Source organism: Brienomyrus brachyistius, chromosome 4, assembly GCF_023856365.1.
Source record: "Brienomyrus brachyistius isolate T26 chromosome 4, BBRACH_0.4, whole genome shotgun sequence".
NCBI classification, from domain to species: domain Eukaryota; kingdom Metazoa; phylum Chordata; class Actinopteri; order Osteoglossiformes; family Mormyridae; genus Brienomyrus; species Brienomyrus brachyistius.
Window position 1 is genome coordinate 17,457,141 of NC_064536.1, and position 27,660 is coordinate 17,484,800.

A 27,660-nucleotide genomic window follows, 5' to 3' on the forward strand; every position below is an offset into this window, starting at 1 on the left:
GGAAGAGAGTCGAGGAGGAACCAGCTCTCCTGGCCCGGAAAAAAAGGATGGAGATGCGATGGCGTGTCAGGATTAAACCTGAGATTCCAGACGGGAACGATAGTGAAATATTATCTTTGTTTTATTGTAGTTACACAATTCATGTTCACAGAAATCTTAAATCAATCCCTCCATACATACATCCATCCATCAATGCCTCCAGCTTCCAAACACTTACCCAGCTGTCATGGTGGGCCCCCAGCCTGCACCAGGACACATGGCAGTGGGCATCTTTCATAGAATGCCAGTCATTTCAGCAAATAAAATCTGCTTTGCAGTCTGGGGTCTTTTCACGTACACCCTGGTGATTCCAGCATTGTGGATGTGACATATAGAGTCATATTGGAAAACAAAATGCCTCGAAGCATAGACTAGTTTTGCACCAATGAGTCAGTTTGCACATATTTTAATGTAATCTCTTGGATGGTATATAGAGAAACCTTCAAAGTTCATTTATTGGTTTGCATATTAGAGATGCGTAGCATTTATCAGGATTCATGTGACATCAAAAATGAATTGAATATATTTGTAGGGTGATGCTTTGAAAATGGATCAAATGCACATTGATGGAACTTTGGTTTCTGGATTGGAGTGGCTACAGGATTAGAGATTCTCCATGTATGAGAGGTAACTAGGTGGCTGGTATGTGTGACTTGTTTGGTTTGGCCTCTGTTCCTCTCATCAGAAAGCTGTGAGTTCAATTCCCACCTTTGGTAAAATAATTGCATCTCGTTTTGGGCCCTTGAGCAAGGCCCTTACCCCCAGAAGCACCAGACAGCCATATGCCCTGACATCAAGCTTCAATGTTGCCTGTATATGTGAGTAAATCTTAATAGCGAGAATGATAATGATGGGATATGTGAAAACGAGAAGCATTCCAGGGTACCTGTGCTCTTACAAATAAAGGATCGTTTCATGAGAGGAGAGAGGCGGAACATGGGTTGCAGTTAAGTCCTGAATCTCATTTACAGCAAGCATTTGGCGTACATGTCTGCTTACAGGGGTGTGGTAAATATCAAAGATCTAGATGGTCCAGTTTTTCCTAAATTGTCCGGTGCTGATTGGAGGAAATGTGCGATCAATATGAAAGAATCTTAAAACATTCTGTGCTGGGGAAAACCGAGTTCCTCCATTCAGAAATCGAATAGAAACCATAGCAGAGGATGCAAAGCAGGGGATATGGAGCACGAAACATCTCCCTCAATGCGTGTGGCCAAACTGGGAGGGAGAGAAAGTCACACTTTCTTCTGAAGTGGCTTCTCCAAAGGCAGTGACCAGATGGCGATTACTGAGCCAGGCTCTTCCTGAAACACGCACGCCTCTGATGCAGAAGTACCACGCCGTACACCTAAAACCCTCAAGTGTGAAGGCACAGCAGTGGTTTGAGAAGGTGACAGGCTCTGTCATTAAGAGGGCGGCTCAGCGGGTTAGGATGCGCTGCCTCTGATTGGAAGGCTGCCAGGTCGAATCCTGCGGTCAGCAGAAAGATTTTGCTGCTGGGCCCTCGAGCAAAGGCGCTAAACTCTCAAGAGCTTCAAGGACGGCCTGACCTTAATGTTTTAATTATATGGTACTTTGGATAAAAGCGTACTGGAGTGCTGGGTGGACAGAGGTACCACCAGAACGGCAGATAAAGACAAGGAGGCATGGAGTTGCACAAAGCCATCTTGCCAGCACAACAGCATGCTAAATAGATAAATGTAAATGCACCCAGGGATGATGTGTGGCTCTGCAGGTTAGGACTCGGAGCCAATGGTCAGAAGGTTGTTGGTTCAAATTCCGATTGGGCTTTTAACAGTGTTTAGTGCAGAAGCAGTTCGCCAATTGCGTCTCTTTCTGGATAAAAACGTTTCCTGGATGTAATATTTGATTGTTTGAATGAGATGGAATAACAGCACAGATGGATGAGATCGGGATCTTTAAGATTACAGGTATATTGTGAAAAGGAGTAGTTGTTACTAAGAAAGAAAATGTAAATTTGTAAAATTATATGTGAAATTGGTGGTGGGGGGGCGGCTTTTTTTTAAAGGCAGCCCATGATTTCTAGCCACACCCCTCATTCACTGCAGCACCAGAACAGAGAGCGGAGAGCGTGGGGTTCAGCTCAGGGGACAGGGACTGTGGATGTTTGCGTGAAATGAAATGCACGTATTACAGGTATGAGTCAGGTCACAGGCATGAAAACAAACTATAAGCAAATATAAATATAATGTCACCATGCGGGGTTAAGGCCAGACAGAACTGTCTCTGAAGCGTCATGTGACCAGAGCGGACAGCGCGGCCCTTTTCCCACGCTGCCGCAGGTTTCCCGTTAAAACCCGGAACTGACCGCAGAGGAAGAGAAGAAGCACGGCTATTTCCTCCAATGAGCTGGGGGGTAGGGCTAAACTGACGTCACCCCCACCCCCACCCCCACCGCACCAAACGTGCGGTCTTTGGGGTATATCACACCTCTCTGACAGAAAAATTGAATAATGGCAGATCGGGAACAGTTTAAAAATAACAGCCTGGATCAATGCACTGCAATACACTGCATATAACGTGAGCATCTATCAATGGATAAGGTAATTGCATTTATAATGATTATATTATATATTATATAACTATTATTATTAGTAGTAGTAGTACCAGCAGTACCAGTATATTATCATTATTGTTATTATTATTAATACCAGTATTAGTAGTAGTAGTAATAGTATCTTGCGCCCCTCGTGTATGTGACCTTCCTCTGGTTACTCCAGGCTCTCTAAATTACCTATGTGCCCTGTGATGGACCGGCACCCTGTCCAGGGTGTCCCCTACCTGGTGCCCTGTGATGGACCGGCACCCTGTCCAGGGTGTCCCCTACCTGGTGCCCTGCGATGGACCGGCACCCTGTCCAGGGTGTCCCCTACCTGGTGCCCTGCGATGGACCGGCACCCTGTCCAGGGTGTCCCCTACCTGGTGCCCTGTGATGGACCGGCACCCTGTCCAGGGTGTCCCCTACCTGGTGCCTTGTGATGGACCGGCACCCTGTCCAGGGTGTCCCCTACCTGGTGCCTTGTGATGGACCGGCACCCTGTCCAGGGTGTCCCCTACCTGGTGCCTTGTGATGGACTGGCACTCTGTCCAGGGTGTCCCCTACCTGGTGCCTTGTGATGGACCGGCACCCTGTCCAGGGTGTCCCCTACCTGGTGCCCTGCGATGGACCGGCACCCTGTCCAGGGTGTCCCCTACCTGGTGCCTTGTGATGGACCGGCACCCTGTCCAGGGTGTCCCCTACCTGGTGCCTTGTGATGGACCGGCACCCTGTCCAGGGTGTCCCCTACCTGGTGCCCTGCGATGGACCGGCACCCTGTCCAGGGTGTCCCCTACCTGGTGCCTTGTGATGGACCGGCACCCTGTCCAGGGTGTCCCCTACCTGGTGCCTTGTGATGGACCGGCACCCTGTCCAGGGTGTCCCCTACCTGGTGCCCTGCGATGGACCGGCACCCTGTCCAGGGTGTCCCCTACCTGGTGCCCTGTGATGGACCGGCACCCTGTCCAGGGTGTCCCCTACCTGGTGCCCTGCGATGGACCAGCACCCTGTCCAGGGTGTCCCCTACCTGGTGCCTTGTGATGGAATGGCATCCTGTCCAGGGTTTTGCCCCGGAGTGGGTGTTGGATCTGTCACACCTGCCTCTGCTTAATCAGGAGATTGAGTCTGAGCAGTGAACAGCAGCACCCCGGCTGTGGAATGATGGCCACCTGGGATCATGTGGCCCCAACACAGTACGTGGCCAAGGCCAAATGCCAGGCATGGACCATGAACCTCAAGCTACCCCAACCCACCAAGCCAGTACCTACACAGACTAACCCCAAAAACCAAACCACCCAGAGCCGGCTCTCCTGATCAATCAGAGGCAGGTGCGACAGATCCGGCACCATCGACCCAGAGGCTGGCTTATAGGTGCTGCCTGACACAGCAAAAGCTCAACCTCCCCCCACCCCGGGGATCGATCACCAAGCAGACAGGCAGTTACAAAAGGCCCATTATCTGCCTGTACCCGGGGAAGGTGTGAGCTGGTTTAGCGATTAACTCACTCTGCCTGGGAAGGGGGGGGCAGGAGCGAGGGTGGAGGGGTGATCTATACCTGATAGTGTCACGAACACATAAGCAGAGCGCACAGGGCATGACATGGGTCTGCAGGTAAACTATGATGGGTCGATTGGTCCCCACAATGGAATATAAACCTAATCCACACACACACACACACACACACACACAGACACAGACAGACACACACACATGTAGGGAATACCTATCCTTATGGAGCCCGCTCATTCACCTCTATGGGAAAAATGCTAACGCTAACTATGACAACCTTAACCCCCACCCTGCCCTAACCATAACCATAAGTAACCAAGCAAAATGCAAGAGTTTTTGCATTTTTAGTTTTTTCATAGCAGCCACTGATTTTTATAAAATAGAGTTTTCCCTTATGGGGACAAGGAAACCGATCCCCATAAGGGAAAAAAATGGATATTTATCACGTTATGAAGACATTGTGTCCCCATAAGGATAGGTATACCCGCTCGCGCACACACACACACACACACATGTCAAATGAGTCCTCTCCCCCAATACATCCCAGCTTCTGACTGGAATTCGTTGTTGTTGATGTTACATCATCATTGATGCAGTTCTAGGGAACTTGACCATGGCGACCGTGCATTAAAAACTTTAAATGGACAGCCATACTGAAACAGAGACAATGCTACACCTTAACATGCTTTCCCATAAAAGAGCGATTTCAGTCTGTTTACCTATATCCCATCTCGCTCTCTATGAGACACACGGTGACAGCGAGCTTGGAAGTCACAGGTTAGGGACAGCCAGAGCCTAGGGTTCCTTGAGGCTAAGAGCTTTGGTCAAGTGACCACTAGCGAGATGACTCTTCCAGCCACAGGATCCAAACCCACAACCTTCTGATCACAGACCTAGGGTTCTATCCCACAGTGCCCACACAAACCCCTGTCTGAAACGCAGCTCCACCCATTTCCAGCTCCCCTGCTGAGACTAATTTGGTGCAGAACCATCTCATGTCCCGGTCTCGCCCCTGATATGTCTGATATGTGTGTTATTCGCGGGGTAAAAGTTCAGTGGATCCCCAACAACAATGCGAGTCTCAGACAGGATCCTTCAGATGACCCCAATAGTGTGATAAGTCTTAAAACAACGACTGGGTGACGGGAAGCCACGGACCCTTCTGTCTTCGCGGATAAAGCCATAAAAATGATAAACACGTCGCACAATTAGCGCAGGAAAACAAAACAGTGCTATCCGAGCAGTGAGTGCTAAGGTCAGCCTAGTAAAAGTGAAACATTAAAAGGATATATTCAGCTCGGGATCTGCCCCCCCCACACAAGTCCATTTTAATAAGGAAGCAGCGAGCTTCCTTTTCACCGTAAAGTTCTGCCTACCGTGGTGATTTCAGCGGTCAATAGGGTTTTACTATTTATAGAATTTGATTACTGACCGATGACAGAATCGGCAATAAATCCTGAAAAGTCTGCTCAAACTGAATTATAAAGTGCTTGGAAAAAAAGAAAGAAAGAAAGAAAAAAGCGTGCGTAATATTGTATACCAGCAGATTAGCGGGGAACACGACCTTAAACAAACTGCAGGTAACCTTCTGACCTTGCATGCAGTTCAGCTCGCTGCCCCAAGCCAGTTATTTTCCCATCACACGAAACTGCGTTCGACATTTGATTTACTGCGACTCAGAGAGAATCGGGGAATTTGGAAAACAGGTTTTTAAGCAATACCCGTTAAAACATTGCGATCGAGTAGCCTATAGAGGTATTTTACGGATCCCTTATAACAGTCAATCTGGGTATATTTATCTTATAGCTTAGCACTTAAATGAAGTTTTTACAGAAATAAAGCGGCATAGATGAACGCATTTTAATTATAGTTATCAATTTTGAAGCTCATAATGATAAAGTTCATAAATGAGATCGAATATTCAAAAGATATATAACATCATACTTCAATACCACTACTACTACTACTACTACTAATAAGAATAATAATAATGATGCATATAATAATAATTATTATTATTATGGGCTACAGGGAAATAATTATTAACTTATTCTATTATTATTCGATCATCGGGCTCTGGGGTTCAGCTAAGGGGTCACCGACGATCAGAAGTTACTGCTACACGCTCCTGCCGCCGTTCTGTGTGTGGGTATGTGAGCGCGCGCGCACGCGCGTGGATAGATCCCTAGGGCAGCCCCCCGGGGACCTAAGTCGCCCACAGGACGTGCCCGTGTCTTGTTGCGCCTGAAACATTCTTCTGACGTTTCCTTTACATGCCTTACATCAGGCATCTGCGCGGTGATAACGCCGCTCCAAAATAAAGTTTACACTTTTATACTCCTGCATATTTCCTGACGCCGGTTTCCATGGCCAGTTTCTCCGGCGTCGGTATAGAACATCTGGTTCAGAGTTTCCGCGAAATTTACACATTTGCAAAAGCCTTGATCGGAGGAGCTAAATTTATTGTCTCCGTCACACGTATTATAATTCAGGGATTTAAGACTACGTGATCAAACCAAATGGCTCGGGGCTCGATTATCCTCCACTGCACGTTGTGTCACGTGTATAAGAAGGGGAAAGTACGCATCAGAACCGGTAGGTACCGGTAGCTGGATGATACAATGAACTGTGAAGCTTAACCTGCAAGGATGAGAATCGGCAGGTCACATCGAGATACCTGTATGTACAGGCGTGTGCTCTGTCATGTGTCCCGCAATATTTTCAGGTATAAGCCTGTACATATTGTTCAAATTAAGATAGATCTACGCTGGGAGGTAAAATTTTGATGAGGACTCCAGGGTGGTGGTGGGGTCCATGTCCCAACATGCAATGCTACCCTCTTGCCAAACCACAGATCTCTCTCAGCCCGCCAAAACAATAATCCCTTGCAAGCCGGAGTACAAGACCATGCCTGCAGGGGGCGTAGTGATTAAGGCTGTTAGATCAAATGCCATCAGTAACTTTACTATTGCACTGCCGAGAGAAAAAAAAGACGTCTTCTGTGCACTGCTGACCTGTGACATCGTACAAGTTCGGCAACAGCTAACGAAGGAGACACAGCATCAGCTCTCAAATCAGTGCGGAAAGAAATGACTCTGCGATTAGACTGAGGTAAGCCGCTGAGTTCCCGGGGAAATCAGTCTGGGGGGAGGCAGAGGGAAGAGGTAGGGAGCGGCAGTTATTCGCACTGTTTTTGCTTCCTCCTTTCAGCCGACGGAGCCGCTACGGGCTGAGGTCGGAACCCCCCGGCAGACGACGTGATGGGAATGAGAGCTCAGATTCCGGAGCCCTTCGAAAAAAAAAAAGCCTTTTCACTTCAACAAATTCAATAACACGAGGTTCTTTGCAAGCCTGTGAACCAGAAGCGGAGATTTTAACGAAAGAAAAGGTTGTTAGAAATCGGAATCCCTCTGCTAGAGTATGTAAAACAGCCACTTGCTTGTGTTCAAGATAAATTAATATTATGTTGTGTCGTTGATTTTTTTTAGGAGAGTACAGCGCACTTTGAGTGTGACAATTTGTGATTCTGTACGCGCTGCTGTTAGGGTAAATCCACGAAAACGACATATTTAAAACCACTGCAGTAAAATGGTGGAGTAACTTCATGCACCCCGAGGTTAAGTAGGCAGTCTGTTTCTGCATGAAGAGAGTTTTACATAACCTATATATAAAGATTGTTATTTATAACACTTTGATCATTATAAATAGTATTGTTATTACGCTTGTCTCAGAAGGCAGGGCGCTTTTAGATTGAAAAACCTATATAAATACAGGCCACTTGGGTCTTTGCTCCTCATGTTTGAAACAGTACTTCTGACGGGCCTGAATTCAAACTATTCTGCCAACAAACTGTTATCTCTGATTTTTCTGAAGTAACAGATATTTCCTCGCGATGTTTCTCCTACACGTGAACGTGTGATATTGCGAGATAAGTAGGCTAAGTAAGGATTGGGGGGGGGCGACACCGATAATTTCACAGTGGGCCAGATGTGCGTACATTCCCCTGCAGCTGCTGTTAATGCCGAATCACCGGCAGGTAGCGCAGTGGTCGACTGACAGTGGAAAGTGACCCGATATCCAGAGGAATGATAAGTGCAGCCTTTGCACTCGGCTCCAGAGATGTTGACAGGGACCGTCAACACAAATAAAATGCCGCTGTGTCCCCCCCTAAAACGTCAATCGAAAAACACAAAAACGTGAACTATACGGCGAGTTTAAATACACTCTGCCATTTTGCTGCGCAGACTTCCCACGTCGGGCACCTTACACACCCACGCGTGAATGTTTCACACCTCTAAGTTTTTGGTCCCTAGCAATACCCCCCCACACGCACCTTTGACTTTTGACCAGGGACCGAAAGGCACACGACACCCCCCTGGGAGCGGTAACACTTCTGCGGCTTCCCTGTGACTAATTAGGAGCGACATATCCCCGGGGGGGGGGGGGTTGTGTGGCTCCCAGGGCTGTTGCCCCAAGGCTTTTATATATATGTGTGTGTATATATAAAGGCGTTGAGAGAGCGGCTGCAGTCAAGTGTGTCAGGCTCCCGTCTGGGACGCCTGGGCTGTGTCAGGAAGCCCCGGTCAGCGCAGTAGCTCAGGCTGGAACTGAGATAATGGCATTGTACGAGCCAGCCGGCTGACCTCTCCCTGCGCTCGGGCCCCAGCAGCGCCTGGCGTCTGCTTCCCCCCCCCCCCCCTCCTCCCAACACGCCACACCTCACCTCGCAGAGGAAATCTGGCTAGGGCTCCAGACTTTATGACTTCTCCTTCAAAAGTACACCCCCCTCCCCGGTTCTGCCACCTCCACCCCCATGCGGCATTCAACCCACCTCCCCTCCCCCAGCCCCCAGCAATGGTTCGCCCCATGGGTCCGAACGCATGCACACATGAGATGAGGCAAAGGGCTATTTAAAGGTACAGCACACAAAGTGGACAATGACAGCATTATTGTGCAGATCCTGTGTCCCTTTTCTCCAGCCTGGTGCTGCCCTCCACGCCCCCTCCCCCAAGTCTGATAAATTCCCCCACCATATGCCCCCTCCCTACCCTTAGCTGGGGGGTGTGATCATATTTTCATCACCCCCCCCCCCTCCCCACAAACTAAGCAGTTAAAGGCGTCCAACTGGATGGATGGTGTTGACAGTGTTTACATCGTGTGACAGGAACTGTCCGAGGACAAGTGTGGAGTACTGGCTGAGTTCTGCTGTGACTGATAAGAGCCGGCCCAAGGGGACCCCCCTGTGTTCCCCCAGCCCCGTATTATAACACAGTGTCACTGTATTCATGTTCTGTCAAGCCCAATGCTGCTGAACCCCTATCTGACACTGATTACATCAATCCTACTCTCACCTTCCATTCTCCCGCCTTATCAAAGCTTGTTCTCTATCATCCTACCCTCAATGAGCCTGTCAGCACACTAGTTAAGGCAAAACAACCCAAAAACAACCTTCCCTGTCTACTTTTCAGCTGATCTGGGCCTATTGCCTTTGCTTTCCTGGCAGGCTGAGGGCCTGCAGTACCTAGCAGGATTTCTTGCTTAGCCGACTGACTTGTCGGATTTAAGGAAGTCTGGGCTAAATGTAGCTGAACAAAGATAAAGTCCATATAAACTGCAAATCTGACACGTTATCCGGTTGATACGGGACCCAGGTTTTTGTCTTAGTATAGGACTAAACAAAGCTGTGACCGGGATTTGCACGCCTCTGGCCGTGACATTTCCAGGCCTAAAGCAAACCTGTTTTAACCAGGAGTCTGCGTATGGAACATTTCAATCTGTATAAAATACCACAAAGGCAGAAGTGATATTTGAGGCATGTGAGCACTTCCTGTATCAGTAAACGTTCATGGGCACTCCGACTCGCCTTCTCAGATTAGCTCTGATAAGGTCTTCACAGCGATTAGGATTTCATGGGTGGGGGGGACAGTTTACCAGCCTCTCCATATGAGAGGAGTAACATCTTGGTACCAGTTGGCCAATTAATGATTAGATCATCTAGGAAGAGATGGAACGGAACTTTGTAAACACGCAAACAAATTGTCATTTTTTTTGTGTGTCTTATCGCGAACCCATGAAACTCACAGACAGATGAACCTGTGGTTGAATAGGAGGTCTCTCCGGAATAACCCCCACCCCCATCCCCCCCGGTCACTCAATCCTGTGACACTCAGGTGAAAGCCACACTCAGGCCAGGGTGTGAATTTTCTTTCGTTTTCTAAAGATATTCCTTCTGCATTTTACAGCGGCGCAAAATCCCCCCCCCTGACCAGAGACCTGCTCAGGTCACACGTATCCCCGTTTCGGTGTGGGCCAACCGCAAGCGAAACATGGCCCGGCCAGAGGGGAGTGCCCCCTACAGGCCAATGCCTCCCCCGCCTGTTAAACTGAACTCTCCAGCTGATTTTATTTGTCAAATCCTGGGGAGGGAGAAAAAATTAAACAGAAGTGTAAAGTGATATAAACACAAATATATATTTAATTAAGACAATTTGTCCTGCCAAGCGACCAAAAGTCCTCTGTTTTCTCACTTTTTTTCCTTTCCAAACAGTTTGATAACAATACCCAGGAAGCCAAAAATGATTCATTTGATGTGCAGGTCTGTCTCCTGACGTAGATCTTTGTGAGAAGCTTCTGTTTGGACTTTGCACTGGAATACTTTTAACTATACTTTTTTTATGAAATGGATTTTTTTTCTGTTTATGGTGGGGATTTCGATTGGGAAAATGCCCCCCCCCCCCCTGTTTGTTGACTAGAGATGGTGTGGTCCACAGGGATCGCCCTGTGATGTTCAGCAGGTTCCTCACCTGTGCCTTAACCCTTCAGATCAGGAGCCTTTGAAGTGCCCACCCCCGTGTGCCCCCCCAATGCCATTGTTACCTTTGTTTGTTTTGGATTGTCCCCCCAGCCAAGAGGTGCGTGTGTGCGTGAATCGGGAGGCGGAGGTGGTGATGTGTACACACGACCGTCTCAGAGGATAGTAACTCCGTAAAACGGGCTGCGTGGGAGCAGGGGGTACATTTTGGGGCAGGGGGGCTACATGCAACCGAAAACGTCATACGGCGTGCGTCCCCATCTTCGGATGTCCTAACAAATTTTAGTAGTAATACACAGAAATTTAAACGACCAGAGTTGCAATTTACCCAGATTTATAAATAACCTGCCACTAGATTCTATAAGATAATTTTCTGTTTATTAAATATTTTTACTCCAATTGCATGCCTTAATCCGCAGCGTTATTTTACATTAAATGTACTTATTTAAAAAACTGATTTACCGTCGATTTCTTTGCGAGCTGTTTAGAAAACCTAACCTCCCAAAACTCTCTCTGTCATTTTTTCCAACCGCTGTTTCGAAGATGCCACTCCATTTACACACCACAGAGGTGAATGCCTATTTAATCTCTCGGGACTGTTTGCAAATGTATCACCTTCGCGGGTCTTCAGTTAAAAATACTCCTTTAATCTTTAATTAACGCGGCGTTTAATCTTTGCTTTCGGTTGAGGGAGGGCGAGGCAGTCCCATTCGGTATGAATAAAGAAGAGTATAAATTAGAATAGGCAGACAGACAGATAGTCAGACAGACAGTCAGTCAGACAGACAGACAGACAGACAGATAGATAGATAGATAGATAGATAGATAGATAGATAGATAGATAGATAGATAGATAGACTTTATTGATGCCGAAGGAAATTAAATGTAATACAGAGAATATTGTTCTCTGCCATACATGCAGCCGCATTAATAATGAATAATAAGGTAGCAACGCGGCTCCTGGCAAGCGGAGACCAACAGGTGCGCCGCCGGGGACAGGGGAGACCTGCGTGGGACGGGGAGGGGGCGAGGCGCCTCTTCAATAATACCAAATTAAACAACGGCTATAATCTCCCCATCCATCTTCATAATGCATTTCGCCATTTTGATTAATGCTTATATTTATCACGCATTTAAAAAGGCGCATGCCGTGTGATTGATCCCCCTCCCCCCACGACATTTATTTCTCCTATTAATCCGTGATGAAGCGAATAAGGAGTAAAATAAATTTAAATCAAAAGGAATATAGAAGACAGGATAGTAAGGGAGGGAATATAGGGACGTAATTGCATGAATATAATGGGCAGCCTTCGTAAATCTGTAGCGGAGTCGCCGGTCGGATTCCTTCTCTGCCCGGCGATGCCCATAAGGGTGTCTCCTCCCCCCGCCCGGGGGGGCAGAAAGCTCCCAAACATGGTGATCGGGCGGGGTATCCGCAAACTTTTTAGCACCTTTGCCGAAAGAGACCCTCCTACCCCGACTGCTATTGGTCGCCCGTTTGCTTAAAGCACCTCGACTCTTTCAATCTGACAGTAAGGAAAAGGGAAGCGTGTGTCCCAAACCTCGCTTTGTACTACTATACACTGATTTTTTTAAAAACATTTTTATTACTACAGGCATGATCTAATTTAATTTAGATCACAGTCTCGTCTATCTGTTGTATTAAATCAGTCGTTTTCATTACTTTACAATATTGTGTTTTCCATGCCGTTATAGTATTTTTTGGCACTTGGAAAGTTTTGGAAAGGAGGGTTTGGCGGGGTGAACAGAGATGAGCAGCCCCGATGCTGGGTATGCGAGCGACGACCAGACGCAGGCACGGTGCGCCATGTCCATGATCATCGGACACCGTCAGTGGACGGAGCCCCTGAGTCCCATGACCGAGGGGAAGATTAAGAGCGAGCCGGGCTCCGGCAGCCAGAGCCGCGGTAAGGGCGAGCCGCGCATCCGGCGCCCCATGAACGCCTTCATGGTTTGGGCGAAGGACGAGCGCAAGAGGCTGGCGCAGCAGAACCCGGACCTACACAACGCGGAACTCAGCAAAATGCTGGGTGAGCCATCTCTCAAATACGATTCTTACATTAAATGATTAATTAAATACTAATCCAAGGCGCCGCAATTAAATCATAAATCATGTAAATCAAAAAACGGCACAAATATATTTTTGGAGCTGTTATGTAAGCTTTTGGCATTCGTTAAATAAAATTCTGCCTGACCTGGAGATTAATTTTACCTAGAAGCTAAGCAATTATTAAATGAATACCTCCGGAGTAACGTAAGCCAGCCCGGTGCCTAGCGACGACGGTGAAAATAAATTAGAACCACTTTGAAAATTGATCAATGAACTCTGATATGGACGAGTTTAAGGGAATTCTCTAAACTTAAAAAAGCGCTGGGTGGACGCTTTGTAGGAAACGGGATTTGGTTAAAAATGCAAAACGCGCACACGGTTGTTGGGAATAATTTTTTATAACGATGTTTAATATATGAAAACAAAAATAATGTCTGTAATTTCTGTAAAATAGAAAGTGATGTTTGTAACGAAATTTTTTTGGGGTAACTCTGGTTGTAGAGATTTATTCCTGTTCTAACGAGGAATCCCTCTCCCCCCCCTGAAGGGAAATCCTGGAAAGCTTTACCCGTATTAGAGAAGCGCCCCTTCGTGGAGGAGGCCGAGCGGCTGAGGGTGCAGCACATGCAGGACCACCCCAACTACAAGTACCGGCCCCGTCGGAGGAAGCAGGTCAAGCGGGTCAAACGGCTGGACTCGGGCTTCCTGGTGCACGGCGTCCCGGACCATGCAGACCGCGGTGGCGCCGACGGCCGAGTCTGCAGCGACGCCATCCCTGGCATCAACTTCCACAAGCACGGCGGCTACCAGGTTCCACCAGGGGGGCACTACCACCACGAGGTCCCCGCCATGGGGGGGCACTACGAGCCGTACAACCTACCCACGCCCGACACCTCACCCCTGGATGCTGTGGAGGGCGACTCCATCTTTTTTTCCCAGAATTCCCAGGAAGACTGCCATTCCGTATACCCATACCACCCACAAGCCCCTGAATACCCTCCCCAGGATCCACATGGCAGCGCTCTTCTCCACAGACACCTCCCCCCTGTGGAGCAGGCGTCCATGGCGACTCCGGGGGCCTCCTTATCTGGCTTCCCGGGCTGCCCAAACCCGCTGGCGCTCTACTACTCTCACTGCAGCCCTGTTCATGCCAAGAGGCCCCCGGGCCAGCAGGCCGGACAGTTGTCCCCGCCCCCCGACGGGCACCCCCCTGAGGCCATGGAGCCCATTGGGCAGCAGGAACTCCTCGGAGATGTGGACCGGAGCGAGTTCGAACAGTATCTGAACTCCTCCGCCCGGCAGGAGCTGTCTGGCTTGCCGTTTATGGGCCATGACACCAATATGGCCGCCTCAGACAACCTCATCTCCTCCGTGCTCTCCGACGCCAGCACCGCGGTCTATTATTGCAATTACAACAGTGTGTAACGCCCTGGCCACAACGCATCTCCCACGGAGGGGAAACGGGGGGGAAAGGGGGGGAGGAGAGTCGGGGGCTTGCCCAGGACAATCAATCGAACTTCGCAAAGTGACGATGTTTATAAGATGATTCTTTTTCTTTATGCCAAGGGATGAAGGATGATGTAGTGTCCCTCGTTCTGACTGTACAAGCCTTATGATACTGGAATTAAGAGCAATAACGTTTAATAGCCAAACAGGCTGCATATTTCCTTTTTAACTGTCTTTATTCTGAGATGTCTTCAAATTGTAAATAGCTTATGCGGAGAAAAACAACTTGTACAGTTTAATATTTTAAAGTGTATGTATAGCTGTTTTTATACTTTTGCACTTTTTTGGAAAAAAAAATAAACCTAAATGAAATATGTCTCAATCTAACTCTCAAAAGTTTCTTTGAATTTATTAAAGTTCTTTTATTCTTTTTTTTTCTCTCTAAAATGTTTAATTTTACACTATTTCGATGATTTGGCACCTACAGCTGTGAATTTGAGACACTTCTGTTTCATATTGGATAAATAATAGTTAGACTTAAATATTCCTGAAATCCCGGAAAACCTCGTCGTAGATCATTTAATATAATAATGTGAATTATTTTATTTATAGAAAATAGCAAACAACTATAAAATAATACATTTATAGTACAATCAATATATTTAAGTTAGTTTTGTAAATTGTAAAAGTAGTCTACTGCTTGTCAGATATTTTAGGTCTATTAAAGTAATTGAAATAATTTAATATATGCACGTGTCTACTTTGTTCAGAAAAGCACAGATGAAATTTGAGGCATTTATCTGCATCTGCACAATGCAGACGCAGAAATGTTTATGACTGAATAGGAACAGGAGATCTTCAATCCCTGTATAAGGAGTGTATTGGATAGAATGCGGTTCAGTGGGATCCTGTGGTCAGAAGGTTGTTAGTTCGAATCCTGTGGTTGGCAGAGTGATTTCGCCATTGAAATGACGTGTTTGAGGGTTAGGGTTAGGCCTGATCACCAGGCTATTTAATGTGAACGTGTGCGTGAGCCTGAAAGGTGCTCTGTGCCCCCTTTTTAACCCTTTGAACACCTGCCCCTCCAAGGTCCCTGCACAGCCCGGCTCAGCGGGCTGCCTCAGCAATGCTCTTCACCCCCGATCGCTCCAGAGACTGGCTGACCCCGCGTTCTCAAAAATGAACATAAAATAGATAAATAGATGTTACAATCATCTATGAGACAGCCGCTATTCCCTAGTAGAAAGTCACGACCAGTTTGCTGAGAGCAATGGTCTTCTGTCTCCTCGGCATGTGAATGTAAGGGCACCAAAACCCGCATATCCAGCAGAGGATTTGGGAGGCTTCCGGCCAGCTGGGCTTCTGAACATCAGCCAGCCCTAGGCTGGTTCCACCTGCACTGATTGGGTAGGGTGGTGTTCTGGCTTCCACTAGTTTTCGTCTCTTTATCACAATTGAGCGATGAGACAAAACCCACTCACCTGCCATTTCTGTCCCCTACTCCGTCTCCCCACTGACCGTCCAAAGCCCTACAGTCTCTCTGGGACGGCTTCTTAGGCAGATCCGTAGTTTGACTTACTGTAAAAAAAAAATCCCAGGCTTTTCCCTGCCCATAACCTCTGCGAATTCAGAAAGCGGAATTCTCTATTGTCACTGTGTCACTCTGCATACGACGGAAAACCGTTTGGCTCATTCCTAAAGCAGCACCGGTACGAAAAAGATTCAATTCGATTCGACTCGGTTAATTTCATATAGCGCCTTTGACAACAGTCGGCTGGAGACGCTTGAAGCTGGGTGACAACCTTATACTACGTCGTTTAAACGAAATGGTGTATGAAACAGGGAAAAAAGGAAAGAGAGAATGATGAACAATAATGGAGAAGTAGAACAACAACAGGCACAAAGACAGATGCCAAAGAACGGTTATGGAAACAATAAATAACACATGACTCAATAAACAGCACAATCTACTTCCATCAATCTATCAATCAGTGGCGGCTGGCCCATAGGGGGCGCTCGGGCGCCGCCCTCCCAGATGTGGGGGGGGAATATAAAATATATAAAAGTAAAAAAAATATATATTTTTTTATCAATGTCAGATTTACTTAATAGTGTGTGCCTACATGCAATCTGAATTATTTAAACAACATTTCCACCAACTGACTCTCATTCAACAGTGAATTTCCAATGACAGATTTCCACCAATCATTTCTCTTCTTGGGCGCTCAACAAAGCGCCCCTGAAGTGCAGCGAAATAGCCAATCGTGTATGGTCGCTAGGCGAATATAATTAAGATTTCACCTATCAGCATCGCTGAATTAAATGGTTTTGGGGCGCTGGAAATTTCACCCCGCTACAGAAAATGTGGTTAAAGTTTTGGATGGTTCTCAGGTCAGTCAGTCAGAGAGAGATGATGGCGACGATGACAGTTGAGGGGCAGCTTCCAGCAAGTTCGGTGAGATCGTTATTGCATTACCCTTTTGTGAGAAGGACGATGGTGGAAAAAATCCACGTTAAGGAGCTGGAACCCGACAAGCCCAAAATAAATATCACCCAGCCAACTAAGGAAATTAAATTATGAATGTGAAATTGCTGTAATTTTCTGACTGTTCATCTGAATACTTATACTGGACTAGGAAGGGAAATCTATTCATACATCAACCCCACCAAGAAATTTTTTCACCAGCCGCCACTGCTATCCATCCATCCATCCATCCATCCATCCATCAGTCTATTAGTCCATCCACTCATCAATCTGTTGATCCACCCATCCATACTGCTTGTCCTATACAGGCTCATAGGGGTGTATCCCGGAAGCTATGGGAGCAAAGACTTTGGAAAAGGTGAAATAACACTTCAAATGTCACAATAATTTATCTTTGAAAACTAAGGGCTCTGTGGGCTAGCGGCACTTTTACACTGGCACCAGGAACCGACCCGTATCATGGACTGACGGTTCTCCGTTGTAAAGCATGCGAGTCGGTCCTGAGCTGTACCCTCCACTGTGCCCCCAAGCTATGGAGCGCTGGATGGGTTCTAAGAGGAGAATTCCAATGTGCACTTGTGCAAACGGCAAATGAAGAATTTATCGTTATGTAGAAAATGTACATTTGAATGTTTACATGTTATAACGGAAAATGAGGTACAGAAACTGAAATCTTTGTCAAAATAAATAAGCACTGTGATGTACAGCTTCATCCTCACAGGCTGCCAAGACCCCGGGACCCCCATCGCCGCTCAGAAATCTCCGGGGTCAGGCCATGATACACACAGCGAGAGACCAGCCCCCCACCCCACCCCCGCCCCATGGGAGGAAACATCTGTGAGCGTCAAATGCGCGCCCACCGTCGATGAAGATGATCCCTCCGCTAAGACTCGTCATAATCAATCATAAACGGCCGAAAATAAGTTTCAGGACGAACCGGCACACAAATATAGATCAGGCGTCTCAGGCCCATTTTAGCCTGTGGGCTTATTCCTCCGAGAGGAAGCTGGAGGGACCCATTTCTGTCAGGATCTTGACCTCGACCCCCTCCCACTCCTTTTTTTAGTTCTTCAGAGGAAATGTTCCAGAAACATCTTTGTCTGCGTCCCCCCCCCTACAATGTGTAACGCTCAGGATCCTCACAGGATGATCCTTCCCGCCGTCATCGCTGACCTGGTCTCCCAGTCTTATGACCAAGTGGATCAACCTTGCAAAAAAAATAAAAATCAGACCCCTAGTCAACCGAACCCATTAGGACAGGATTTTCGGATGGTAGTGGGGTTGTATAACTCATAAATATATTTTTTAAAGGCATTCAGTTTTCATTTCTTAATTTACTTAATTTTTAAAATTTACTGATACTCCTCTAATAACATCCAAACAGTCCTCAACAGTCCCCAACAGTAACCAAGCCTTGTGCCCTGTGCTGCCTGGGATTAGCCGTAGGCCCTTCTGCAACCCTGACTCTGCAGGATGGATGGATGGATGGATGCCTGCATGGATGGATGGATACAAATAAATAAAATCTTCAAAAAAAGTTCACCGAGAAGGTGACTTCGGTTGTATCCTACCAGTGTAGAGGCCCAATATCTAAAATGCATCTTCCAAAATCCCCAACCTTCGAGGTCGACCAAGTCGGAATGCTATCTGGAGGCTGGGAAGATAATCCCTGAGACACACACCTGGCAGGTAAACTTGCTCCCACCTCAGGGGCCCGGAAAGGGGCTCATTCTGGAGGAATCTGGGGGATTTGGATAGATTCTGTTGGGACAGTAAACGGGTGGATAAGCAGCTGAAATCCTGGGCCGGCCACTGGGATCAGCTAATGCTGACTGATCAGGGGAGGGGCTGGCAAATCCTGCGGGTGGGGGTCAGGAAGGGCCCCGGTGGACGAGCATTTTATCAGGGCACGACGGCGATCTTATCTGTCCTAAGCTAATTGGCCTGAGGAAATCACCTGGGAGCAAATTTGCAAGTCTTAGCAAAAGAGTAGGGAGGGGGGGCGGGGTGGTTATTTGTGTCCAGGGGGTGTCCAGCAGGTGTGAGAGCCAAAGAAGTGTGGAATCTGACTTCTGGGAGGGGGAACGCCGGGATAACTTTACGTGTTGACGCATGTTGAGGGGCAGCGCCACCTGTGGGCCCAGCCCACCCGCAAACCCGCAGGGATCCTGTTCAGCAAGGTGCCCTGGAGGCTAGGGGGTGCGGAGAGGGATTACCAGCAGCAGACTCCAGGGCTTAAAACCGGTCTCACCTAATCACTCTAGGGCAGATTAATCACTCCCAAAACAGCCACGATTAACATGTTTCGGTGCTGCCTGGGCACCTTAATGGCTGCCTCTCCATCAGACAGTTCAATTTCTGCAGAGGGCTGACACCTAAATGTGGCTCGATGTTGGGGACCAAACCCAATATTGTAGCCGTATCCATGGAGGCAAATTTTGTGTGGAGATTCTTGGTAGCTACTTAATCTAAATCGATCCCTGGAATTCAGGGGGATGGACTCTCTGCCACGCACGGGCGCTGGGACGCCGGAGCTGCCTAGAGGAGATACTCCATGGGGTGTTTAACACCGGCGAGAGTTTAGCGATGGTTGCCGTGGCGACGCCAGTGCAAGCACGTAAACATTGGACGGATAGACGACAGAAGATGGCAAACAGGGATCGGATCTGGGAACGGAGGGGGGCGGGGGGGGGGGGGGGTTATATGGCTTCCTCAGCCAGCCACCTGACGAACAAAGACAGGAAATTAGAAAAGCACCCATTTGCCTTACACAAATACGCGCCGTGGATGGAGACGCAGCTTTACGTCACCGTCCGCGAACCGTTCAGCGTTTAACTGTGTGGTCCTTAAGGAACACGGGATTGAAGGATATTATATGGCTTTTTGAAAAAGAAATCCATGAAGACTGTTATGGTTACTTTAGTGGAAGCTCTGTAATGTGATTAGTAAAATACACAGTAAAATACAAGGACTATGTTTCATCTCCACAAAAAATAAGAAAAACTATTGTCTTTTTGAAAATGTTCAAAATTTGTTGCAGTATAGAGTGGCTGGTGTTATCTGGTTAAAATGAGGGAAAGCTGTGGTGAAAGTGTGCAGTTTAAGGTCAGATACACACACACTCATTTAGACACTTATTTACCTGCCTCTGGGCACTGCAAAGATCTGAACATTTACACATTCAAGTGACAATAATAATCTGGGCGACCACTGCAGGGGCTGCGTGCGGCTCAGGTCTCTGTGATCAGAAGGCTGTTGGTTCAAATCCCATGATCAGCAGAGTGACGCCAGTGTTGGGGCCTTTAAGCAAGACCCTTACTCTCCATTTTCTCCAGGGACTGTCTCTGCAAATACATGTAGGTAAAAGAAAAGCAACAGCTAAACAAACGAAACGTAAATGTGACGTAATGCACCTGGGGACCAGACCCCAGAAACACGGAGAGTAACACGGCCCAGTGAGCTGTGGTCCCGCCCCCTCAGCGTGCCACGGTGTCAGAAATTACTTCAGCAGTCACTTCATTGCCAGTGGCTGTACGGATTCTCGTAGGAATCAGTTCGGCCTATTAATAGAATATCTCTGCCGAGTACAGTGACTCAATGGTTTATTCCTCGCGGGGTGCCAGCATTTTGTCTCCCGGGTATAAATAGAGCTCGCGCAGGAGGGCGTGTGCGCGCCGATAACGCTGACTCCCCCCACCCACCCTCGCCTGCTGCCCCCCCAACACACACGGGTCGCACGGAAAAGTCTGACACACCACCAAGACTCAGAGGTGCCGTCCGTCGAGGATGGCCCGCAGTGTCCGACAGTGACACGACAACTGTCGACATCCAGTAGGGGGCAGTGTGGACAGGGACAGGAAGTCCAGAGAAGGTTTAATGAACCGTGCAACAGTGACCAACATCCCTCCTTTGAGATATTACACCATATAAAGCAATAAAAGCTGCTTATGATACACTGAGTGAAAGTGAAAGGTGGTGCAAACATGTGATCCGAGGTAGCTATTGGCGCAAAATGGTTCCGTGCAAAGCATGATGGGTAATACTGCTCACTGCAGGCATGACTGTGACACACTGTAAACACTGGGATTTCGGCACGTGTGCGTTTGCTCGTTTGTTGTTGTACAGTTTACGTTTTAGATCATACATGCTAACTGGAAGAAGGCAAGAGTTTGTTTTTTTGTTATGGGGGGGGGGGAATATAAATGATCCCCAAATCCATCTGATGGACTGGGTACCCTCTCTGGGTGGGGGGCTTCATGGTGCCTGCAGTGACATTTTTAGGGCCTGACTGTCTGCTTCTGAGCTGGGTTTCCTGTCCAACATGTTTTTCTTTGAAAATCCTGAGTAGACAAAGGAGCTGAGGCTCCAGCCAAGCCTGGACGTTGACCACCAGTGGGAGGTGGGGGGGGGGGTGTCCACAACCCGCCCCCTCCTCCGCTGATCTCCGGTGTGGAGGCCTTGCTACTTAAGGAGGACCACCAGGAAATCGTTCCCCCCATGGTGACGCTGCTTTCGGGGAGGGGTGGGGGGCATTTGTCATCATGCACATGACCCTATCGCCTTCCCACCCCACCATCACCACTGACTAACCCCTTACCAGTAACTACGCCTGACTCTCAGTGAGTCACGACATCCAGCCACCTTTTTCTCTAAAGATTCGTCCGTAATGGAGAGTCTGAAGAACGGGTCCCCCCTGCATATTAAAAACTGCTTTTCAGATCAGGAAGAGACAGAATCGCCTTTCATGGGCTGTTTTTTAGGCGCCGTTATGTAGAAGACAAACCGAGCCATCTGTCCTCTGATTTTTTTTTTCCCATCCAAGGTGTCAGATCCTAACAATTCCCACCGAAAAAAAAAAAAACATTGGTCTGTGGGTGTAGCGTACGCCGATGCATCCTCTCCAGCCGACAACGCATTTTGGACCGTCTGAGGCTACGTGTGAAAGACGACCAGGAAGCCTCTCAGAGTTTCTGGAGGGACAGCCGGCGCCAGGGCTGGGGACAGGAACGGCGACCGCGTTCCCGCCTGAGGTCGCGCCGTCGTGGTCGCGTGGTGCAGGCCTGCCAGCCAAACTCCAGATATTTCATAAAAAAACAACCATTTAAGAGGCAGAGAGAAACCTCAGCGAAAGCCGGGCTCTGTGATTAGCGCACAGCGGTCGGGTTCCATTCCCCGCCTCCTGTTTGTGAAGCCGGGCGATTTCGTCACACGAGTTACGTCCCGGACGTTAGATTTCACAATTTTCTAGAAGGTTCTGTTTACTCCCAGAGCACAGATGCACCCATATTTGAATTTATTTCATGCAGACTATCCACCCAGATTGCCCTGTGACTGGTTAAAATACGTAGGCATGGATATGGATTTATAACGTTACTGCGAAGTCGCTCTCTAACACCACGAGGGGACATTTGGCCTTATAGAGTGGAAATGGGTCACTTTACCAGTCTGCAGACAATGCCTTTGTCGAGATCCTCATGTCTGAGAAGTGGCTCAGTGGGTTAGAATGCTGGGCGTGTGGGAAGGCTGCTGCTTCTAATGCCTGGGTTGGCTGAGTGGTGTCACCATTGGCCAGTAAGGCCTTAGCGGCCAGTTACTCCAGGGACTGGGTGATCTGACTTTCTGAAATGCAGAAAGGATTCTTCCTTCGGGGCTTTGGATCATGAAGAAATATGGGGCTCCCACAATTAAAAGGATGTGAGAGGGGTACAAAATTAAATAGGGTTTAACTGGACTGGGAACAGTTATATTTTCATGCTGGACCTATGACCACCTATGTACAAATGTACATTGCTGTGGACAAAAATGTCTTGTAAGTAAATAAATATCAATATTAAGAGAAATGGATGGTTATCTGATGAATCAGAGCTATTGTATCCCACCACCGTGCACATTAGTGAACGAGGCAGGGTTCAGAGGACACCTGCCTCTGTCTCCCTGGACATCCAGGACCATCAGAAAACATCCTCTATCGAGAGAGGAAGCGGCATTTTGTAAATTTCACACCACGGTTTCTAATTTCGGGACTTCCAAAAAATGTTTAAATATATACATAAAACTGGAAAAAAAGGGTTTTCTAAATAAAGTGGAGCAGGGCAGGAGGTCAGGGTGAGGGTCAGACCCAACACCCAGCTGGTCAGGTGCTGCACAGAAGCTTCTGAGACAAACAGGAATACCGCTGTCGGTCGGAGCGCTGGGAACATCCAGCAGAGGAAACGCGGGAAAGGCGAAGGTTACTCGAAGATCAGTTCCTACATCCGATTGTTCCAAAATGCGCCGTTTTAGTCTTTCGCTTCAGTCTTCCAGCATGTAAATCTCATCGTCCCAGACGTGTTTAATAAAACAGACCAATTACTGTGGTTTAATCACCAGGGCTCATTTTGGACAAGGCTTTAATTTTTTTAAAAAAAACGTTATCTTTGTGAATGATTTTTATATAGTATAATTGGCATAAAACACCCGCACTCATTTTGCAAGATTTTTATGAGATTTTGTTATTGAATAAAAGGCATACGGCTGTTTGTATTTTCTACACACTGGAAACGCATCATACAATGGCTTCCAGCAGAACGATTGTTTAGCCATGAAAGATAATGTAAAGAAACTGCGCGCAGTATAAACTGAAGTAAGATAAATCTTTTATCAGCGGAAAGTAATTCCGGGTGTTTATTAAAGGATCAAGTTCGCCGAGTTCACATCTAAAATGGGAAAAAAAAGCGGGAGTTTGAACATCGAACAAACAATATCTAAACACAATATGTGTCATTAAAATAGCAAACAATAACCTTCTACTTCTATCAGATGGTCCCCACACGGTGCGACGGGGTCGGGGGAAACGAACGTCTGCAGGTTACATATCGCTGAGCATAAATGATCGCGGATTTTTGCATATAAGTAACATGTGGTAGTTGATGATGATGATGATAGATAGATAGATAGATAGATAGATAGATAGATAGATAGATAGATAGATAGATAGATAGATAGATAGATAGATAGATAGATAGATAGATATTAATAGTAGCAATACTATCAAGTGCAACAATGGAATGATGGAACTGAAATGTTTAATTTCGTGTGAGCTGTTTTAAAAATGTTTTAATATATGAAAGAAAAATGAAGCGCATAAATAAGTTGCTTGTGGTGTCGAATTGACAGCATGGAGAAATGATGCCTTAATTAACATTGTTTTGAGGACATAACGTCTGCGGAGGCGCCGCTTTGAGCGGGGTGTACGGATGACCGCCAGAGGGCGCCTATGCGCAGTTTGGATCGCGTTTCATTTTTTATGCCAAGATTTACACAGTGATCCAACTTTTATGCAGCATAATGTGAAAATAAACGCCAGCTTAAAATTTATTCCTCGCATATTTATTTTACTTACCAAATTAATTTATTGGTACCGTTTGCCACGTTCTGGTAAGCAGTCTTAAATCTTTCAAACAAAATCTTTACTTTTAGTAAGGAAATTGAATATCTAAAGGGAATCACGCGTGAAATGTCGTCGGGTTACATTTCACAGGTTTACTCACCAAATAACGATCACGTGTTATCGGTAAAGCTTCAAAAGTGCACGAGCGTATTATAGAAACAAGAGCTTCATATAAAGCTTGTTAAATAGTCGGATCGCACATCGGATCTATCAAGCTTCTCATTAAAAGTTCTCCCTTAAATAGCTTTCTTTTCGTTTCTACTCATGCGTTTAAACGTAGGCTAATGCATATTCTACACAGTAATGAATAATGTCGTTCGAGTGCACCGGAATTTCAATGTAAATCTCACATGTAATCATGGCAATGAATATTATAATACATGCAATATAATGCACAAACACATGCATGTCCATATGTATGTTGCGTTGCATGCATTGTAACATTTATTGCCTACGAATTTTCATATACACAGTTTATAACTGAAACATAACTGATATCGATATATTGTACATTTTCTTAAACTTGCTATTTGCTAACTGGAAACAAAAACAATGCTGTTTAAATGAATTAATTTTCTTCTCAAACACTCCTGGTTTTAAAGTGCAGTTTAAACCAGCAAATTCCGCTTGCTATGAAACTTTGTATAGCAATAAGATAGATTCCTGAACTCCCTAATCGGCTGATAGAGATGGCATAATCAGATAAAATATACGTGAGAAACATTTTAGCGTACATGTTCAAATTCACGTATAATTATGAAATTCGACAAAACTAATAGGCCTACGTAATAAAGCGTTGCATGTAAATTATTATTGGGAAGAGAAAGTAGGTTTCGGTTTTTATAAAAATTCACCTCAAAGCCGTGAATACATTACACAGCTAATTTTTGCAGGATCGTGAACTTTGATGCAGCCTAAACTTTGATGTTGTTTACTTCCTACATTCAGTTCTTTCTTTTAAGTTTAAGAACAAAAACGTTCAGCACAGATATTAAAGACATTATTGTTATCTTCACACATTTGTAGAGTATAGATGTTCAAATACCGATTTAACTATTTTCTGTTTAGAAGTAAAGTTTCGCCCAGGATTCACATGTGTCCGGACCTAGTTTCCTGGCTGGAACAACTGCAGAACAACGAGCTGCATCGCACTTAAACAACCGCATAAGAACATAGACGGCAACAGGCACGATGATGTTTCTCTATGGACCTGAGAGCAATGGCTCTGGGGGAACTGATCTGATGGCACTGCACTGGAGGAACTGATCTGAGGGCACTGCACTGGGGGAACTGATTTGAGGGCACTGCACTGGGGGAACTGATCTGAGGGCACTGCTTTTGAACAGAGAGCTGACTAAATAACATGGGTCACTTTCACTTTATGGGAAACTTCACCCGATTCAAACCACCAGTTTAGACCAGTTCCCCGCAACATTGTGTTTTCAGAAGAAAAATCATTTATTTTAGTTATTGACAACGTGCCTGAACTTACAGGATCGACCCAAATAATAAATTTAAGCATATTTCAAGCGTTTCCCCCCGAAAAAATACCCATTACTGACAACTACGCAACTGCAAACACGATGAATTGCATTAAGACTCACGAAATGCAAGGGAAAATCCTATATTTTAGATTATTTATAGTTTGACATAACTGTATTGTCATTGTCAGAAAATCCCTTAAAATGTAATATTAATCTTCAATGTTTCCAAGTATATAATAGCTACTGCTGATAAAATTCGAAATATCAAAGTGCTTACAAAGTTTATGAATACCATCGAAAAGTTCAAATCTACGGCAGACGGTGGTCTATAGGGGGCACCCTGAGTGTCAGAAATGAACAGCATCCTGCAGATCTGTGGAGCTGAAAGGGGTCAGTCTATTCAATAGAGATGAATTTTGGCTCGCAGACTCAATGCTGCCCGGAGCCCCATGCAGGATAGCCGGTGTCACGTCCTGGGGCCACAGTCCCTCTAATTATTAATCACAATCATAAAAAAAAGAAAAAAAATCCCGGCGTCCCGAGCAGAAACGGATAAATCACTCTTCACGCTCGCCGCCCCTGAGCTCCGGGCACCGCGCTCTCTTCCCACCCGGTCTCTCCAAAGCCGCGGTTCCTGGTATCAGCCAGGTCCCCAGGGCACGGAGCGGAGACGGTGTGGAGGCGCTATTTATAAACGATCAGGGCGCCCCAAAGGGACGCTGCTCATCTGGGCAAATCAGATAAAAGACAGGCGAAGTTAGACGTGCACTAATCCTAACCCTAACGTGGGACATATCTCACACGCTTTAAAAGCACCCACATTTCGCAGAATTTATAATACAGTAATGTAGTATAGTATTTAGGATGAAATACACACATTTCAAATAATTTCATTTCAACCAAAGGCAGATGTCAAGTATCTATCTATCTATCTATCTATCTATCTATCTATCTATCTATCTATCTATCTATCTATCTATCTATTATTATTATTATTATTATTATTATAGCAATAAGGATAAGAACTGGTCTGCCTGTTTATGGTAAATACGCACCATACCCGCCCGTGACTGGTGACCCGGAGCGCCGCTGCGGTACCGCTTGCTTGGGTAAGAGTCCCCCCCCCCCGCTCCCTGCGGCCAGGCCAGTCGGGTAATCGAATCATGTCCGAGTGAGTGAATGCGAGCAGCGTGGCAAGTGATTTATAACCGCTCTTCGTACGCTTATCTCCCCCCTGCCCTGGTGCGGAAAGGCACGGCCGCGGACGATAGCCTACAATGTACCGAAAATGGAGCGGGCGGGGGCCGCTCCTGTAGCCTTTGGCCGGGCCGCTGAAACAGCCTCCATTCAAAAGTTGCAACGTCCAGTGGAAAAATAAAGGTTGTGCCCCAAACATGAGGTGTCTGGAAGGAATTTGCAATGCCAGACATATTTGCGATAATGTCCAGCGGCCGTAGCAGTTACAGGAGCGCATGTCAGCCGATCTGAAAGATTAATGTTTAGCCTAGTTGACAATGCGATTGTCTGGCAGGAGGTTTTTATTACTGATATCGTTAATTAAACCCGAGGCGAACTGCTTCGGGGGCCAATGTCGTATTACTGACTCCACACGCAATTTGATCGAATCTGGAATTAAAGGCACAGCTCACATTACGCCTCTCTTATCTACAACTGCCGGAGAAATAAGGTTGTCTTAAATACCCCCTAAAATACCAACAAATTGCGGTTTAATAGCTGCCAATCCGCAGCGATGGGGGTTTTGGGTTTTAAAGGGGGGGGGGGGGGGGGGGGGTCCCTGCGATGTACAGCAGGTGAGCGCATCTCTGACT

The 27,660-nt window shown here is 46.7% G+C and overlaps 1 protein-coding gene across 1 annotated transcript; it reads left to right on the forward strand.

Moving 5' to 3' along the window:
• Positions 1-12,453: 12,453 nt before the first annotated feature.
• On the forward strand, positions 12,454-14,810 carry LOC125740780 (transcription factor Sox-17-alpha-like). Its single transcript, XM_049012434.1, has 2 exons — positions 12,454-12,967; positions 13,535-14,810. The coding sequence occupies exons 1-2, from the start codon at positions 12,688-12,690 to the stop codon at positions 14,410-14,412; spliced, it is 1,158 nt and encodes a 385-aa protein (XP_048868391.1). The 5' UTR covers positions 12,454-12,687; the 3' UTR covers positions 14,413-14,810.
• Positions 14,811-27,660: the final 12,850 nt, after the last annotated feature.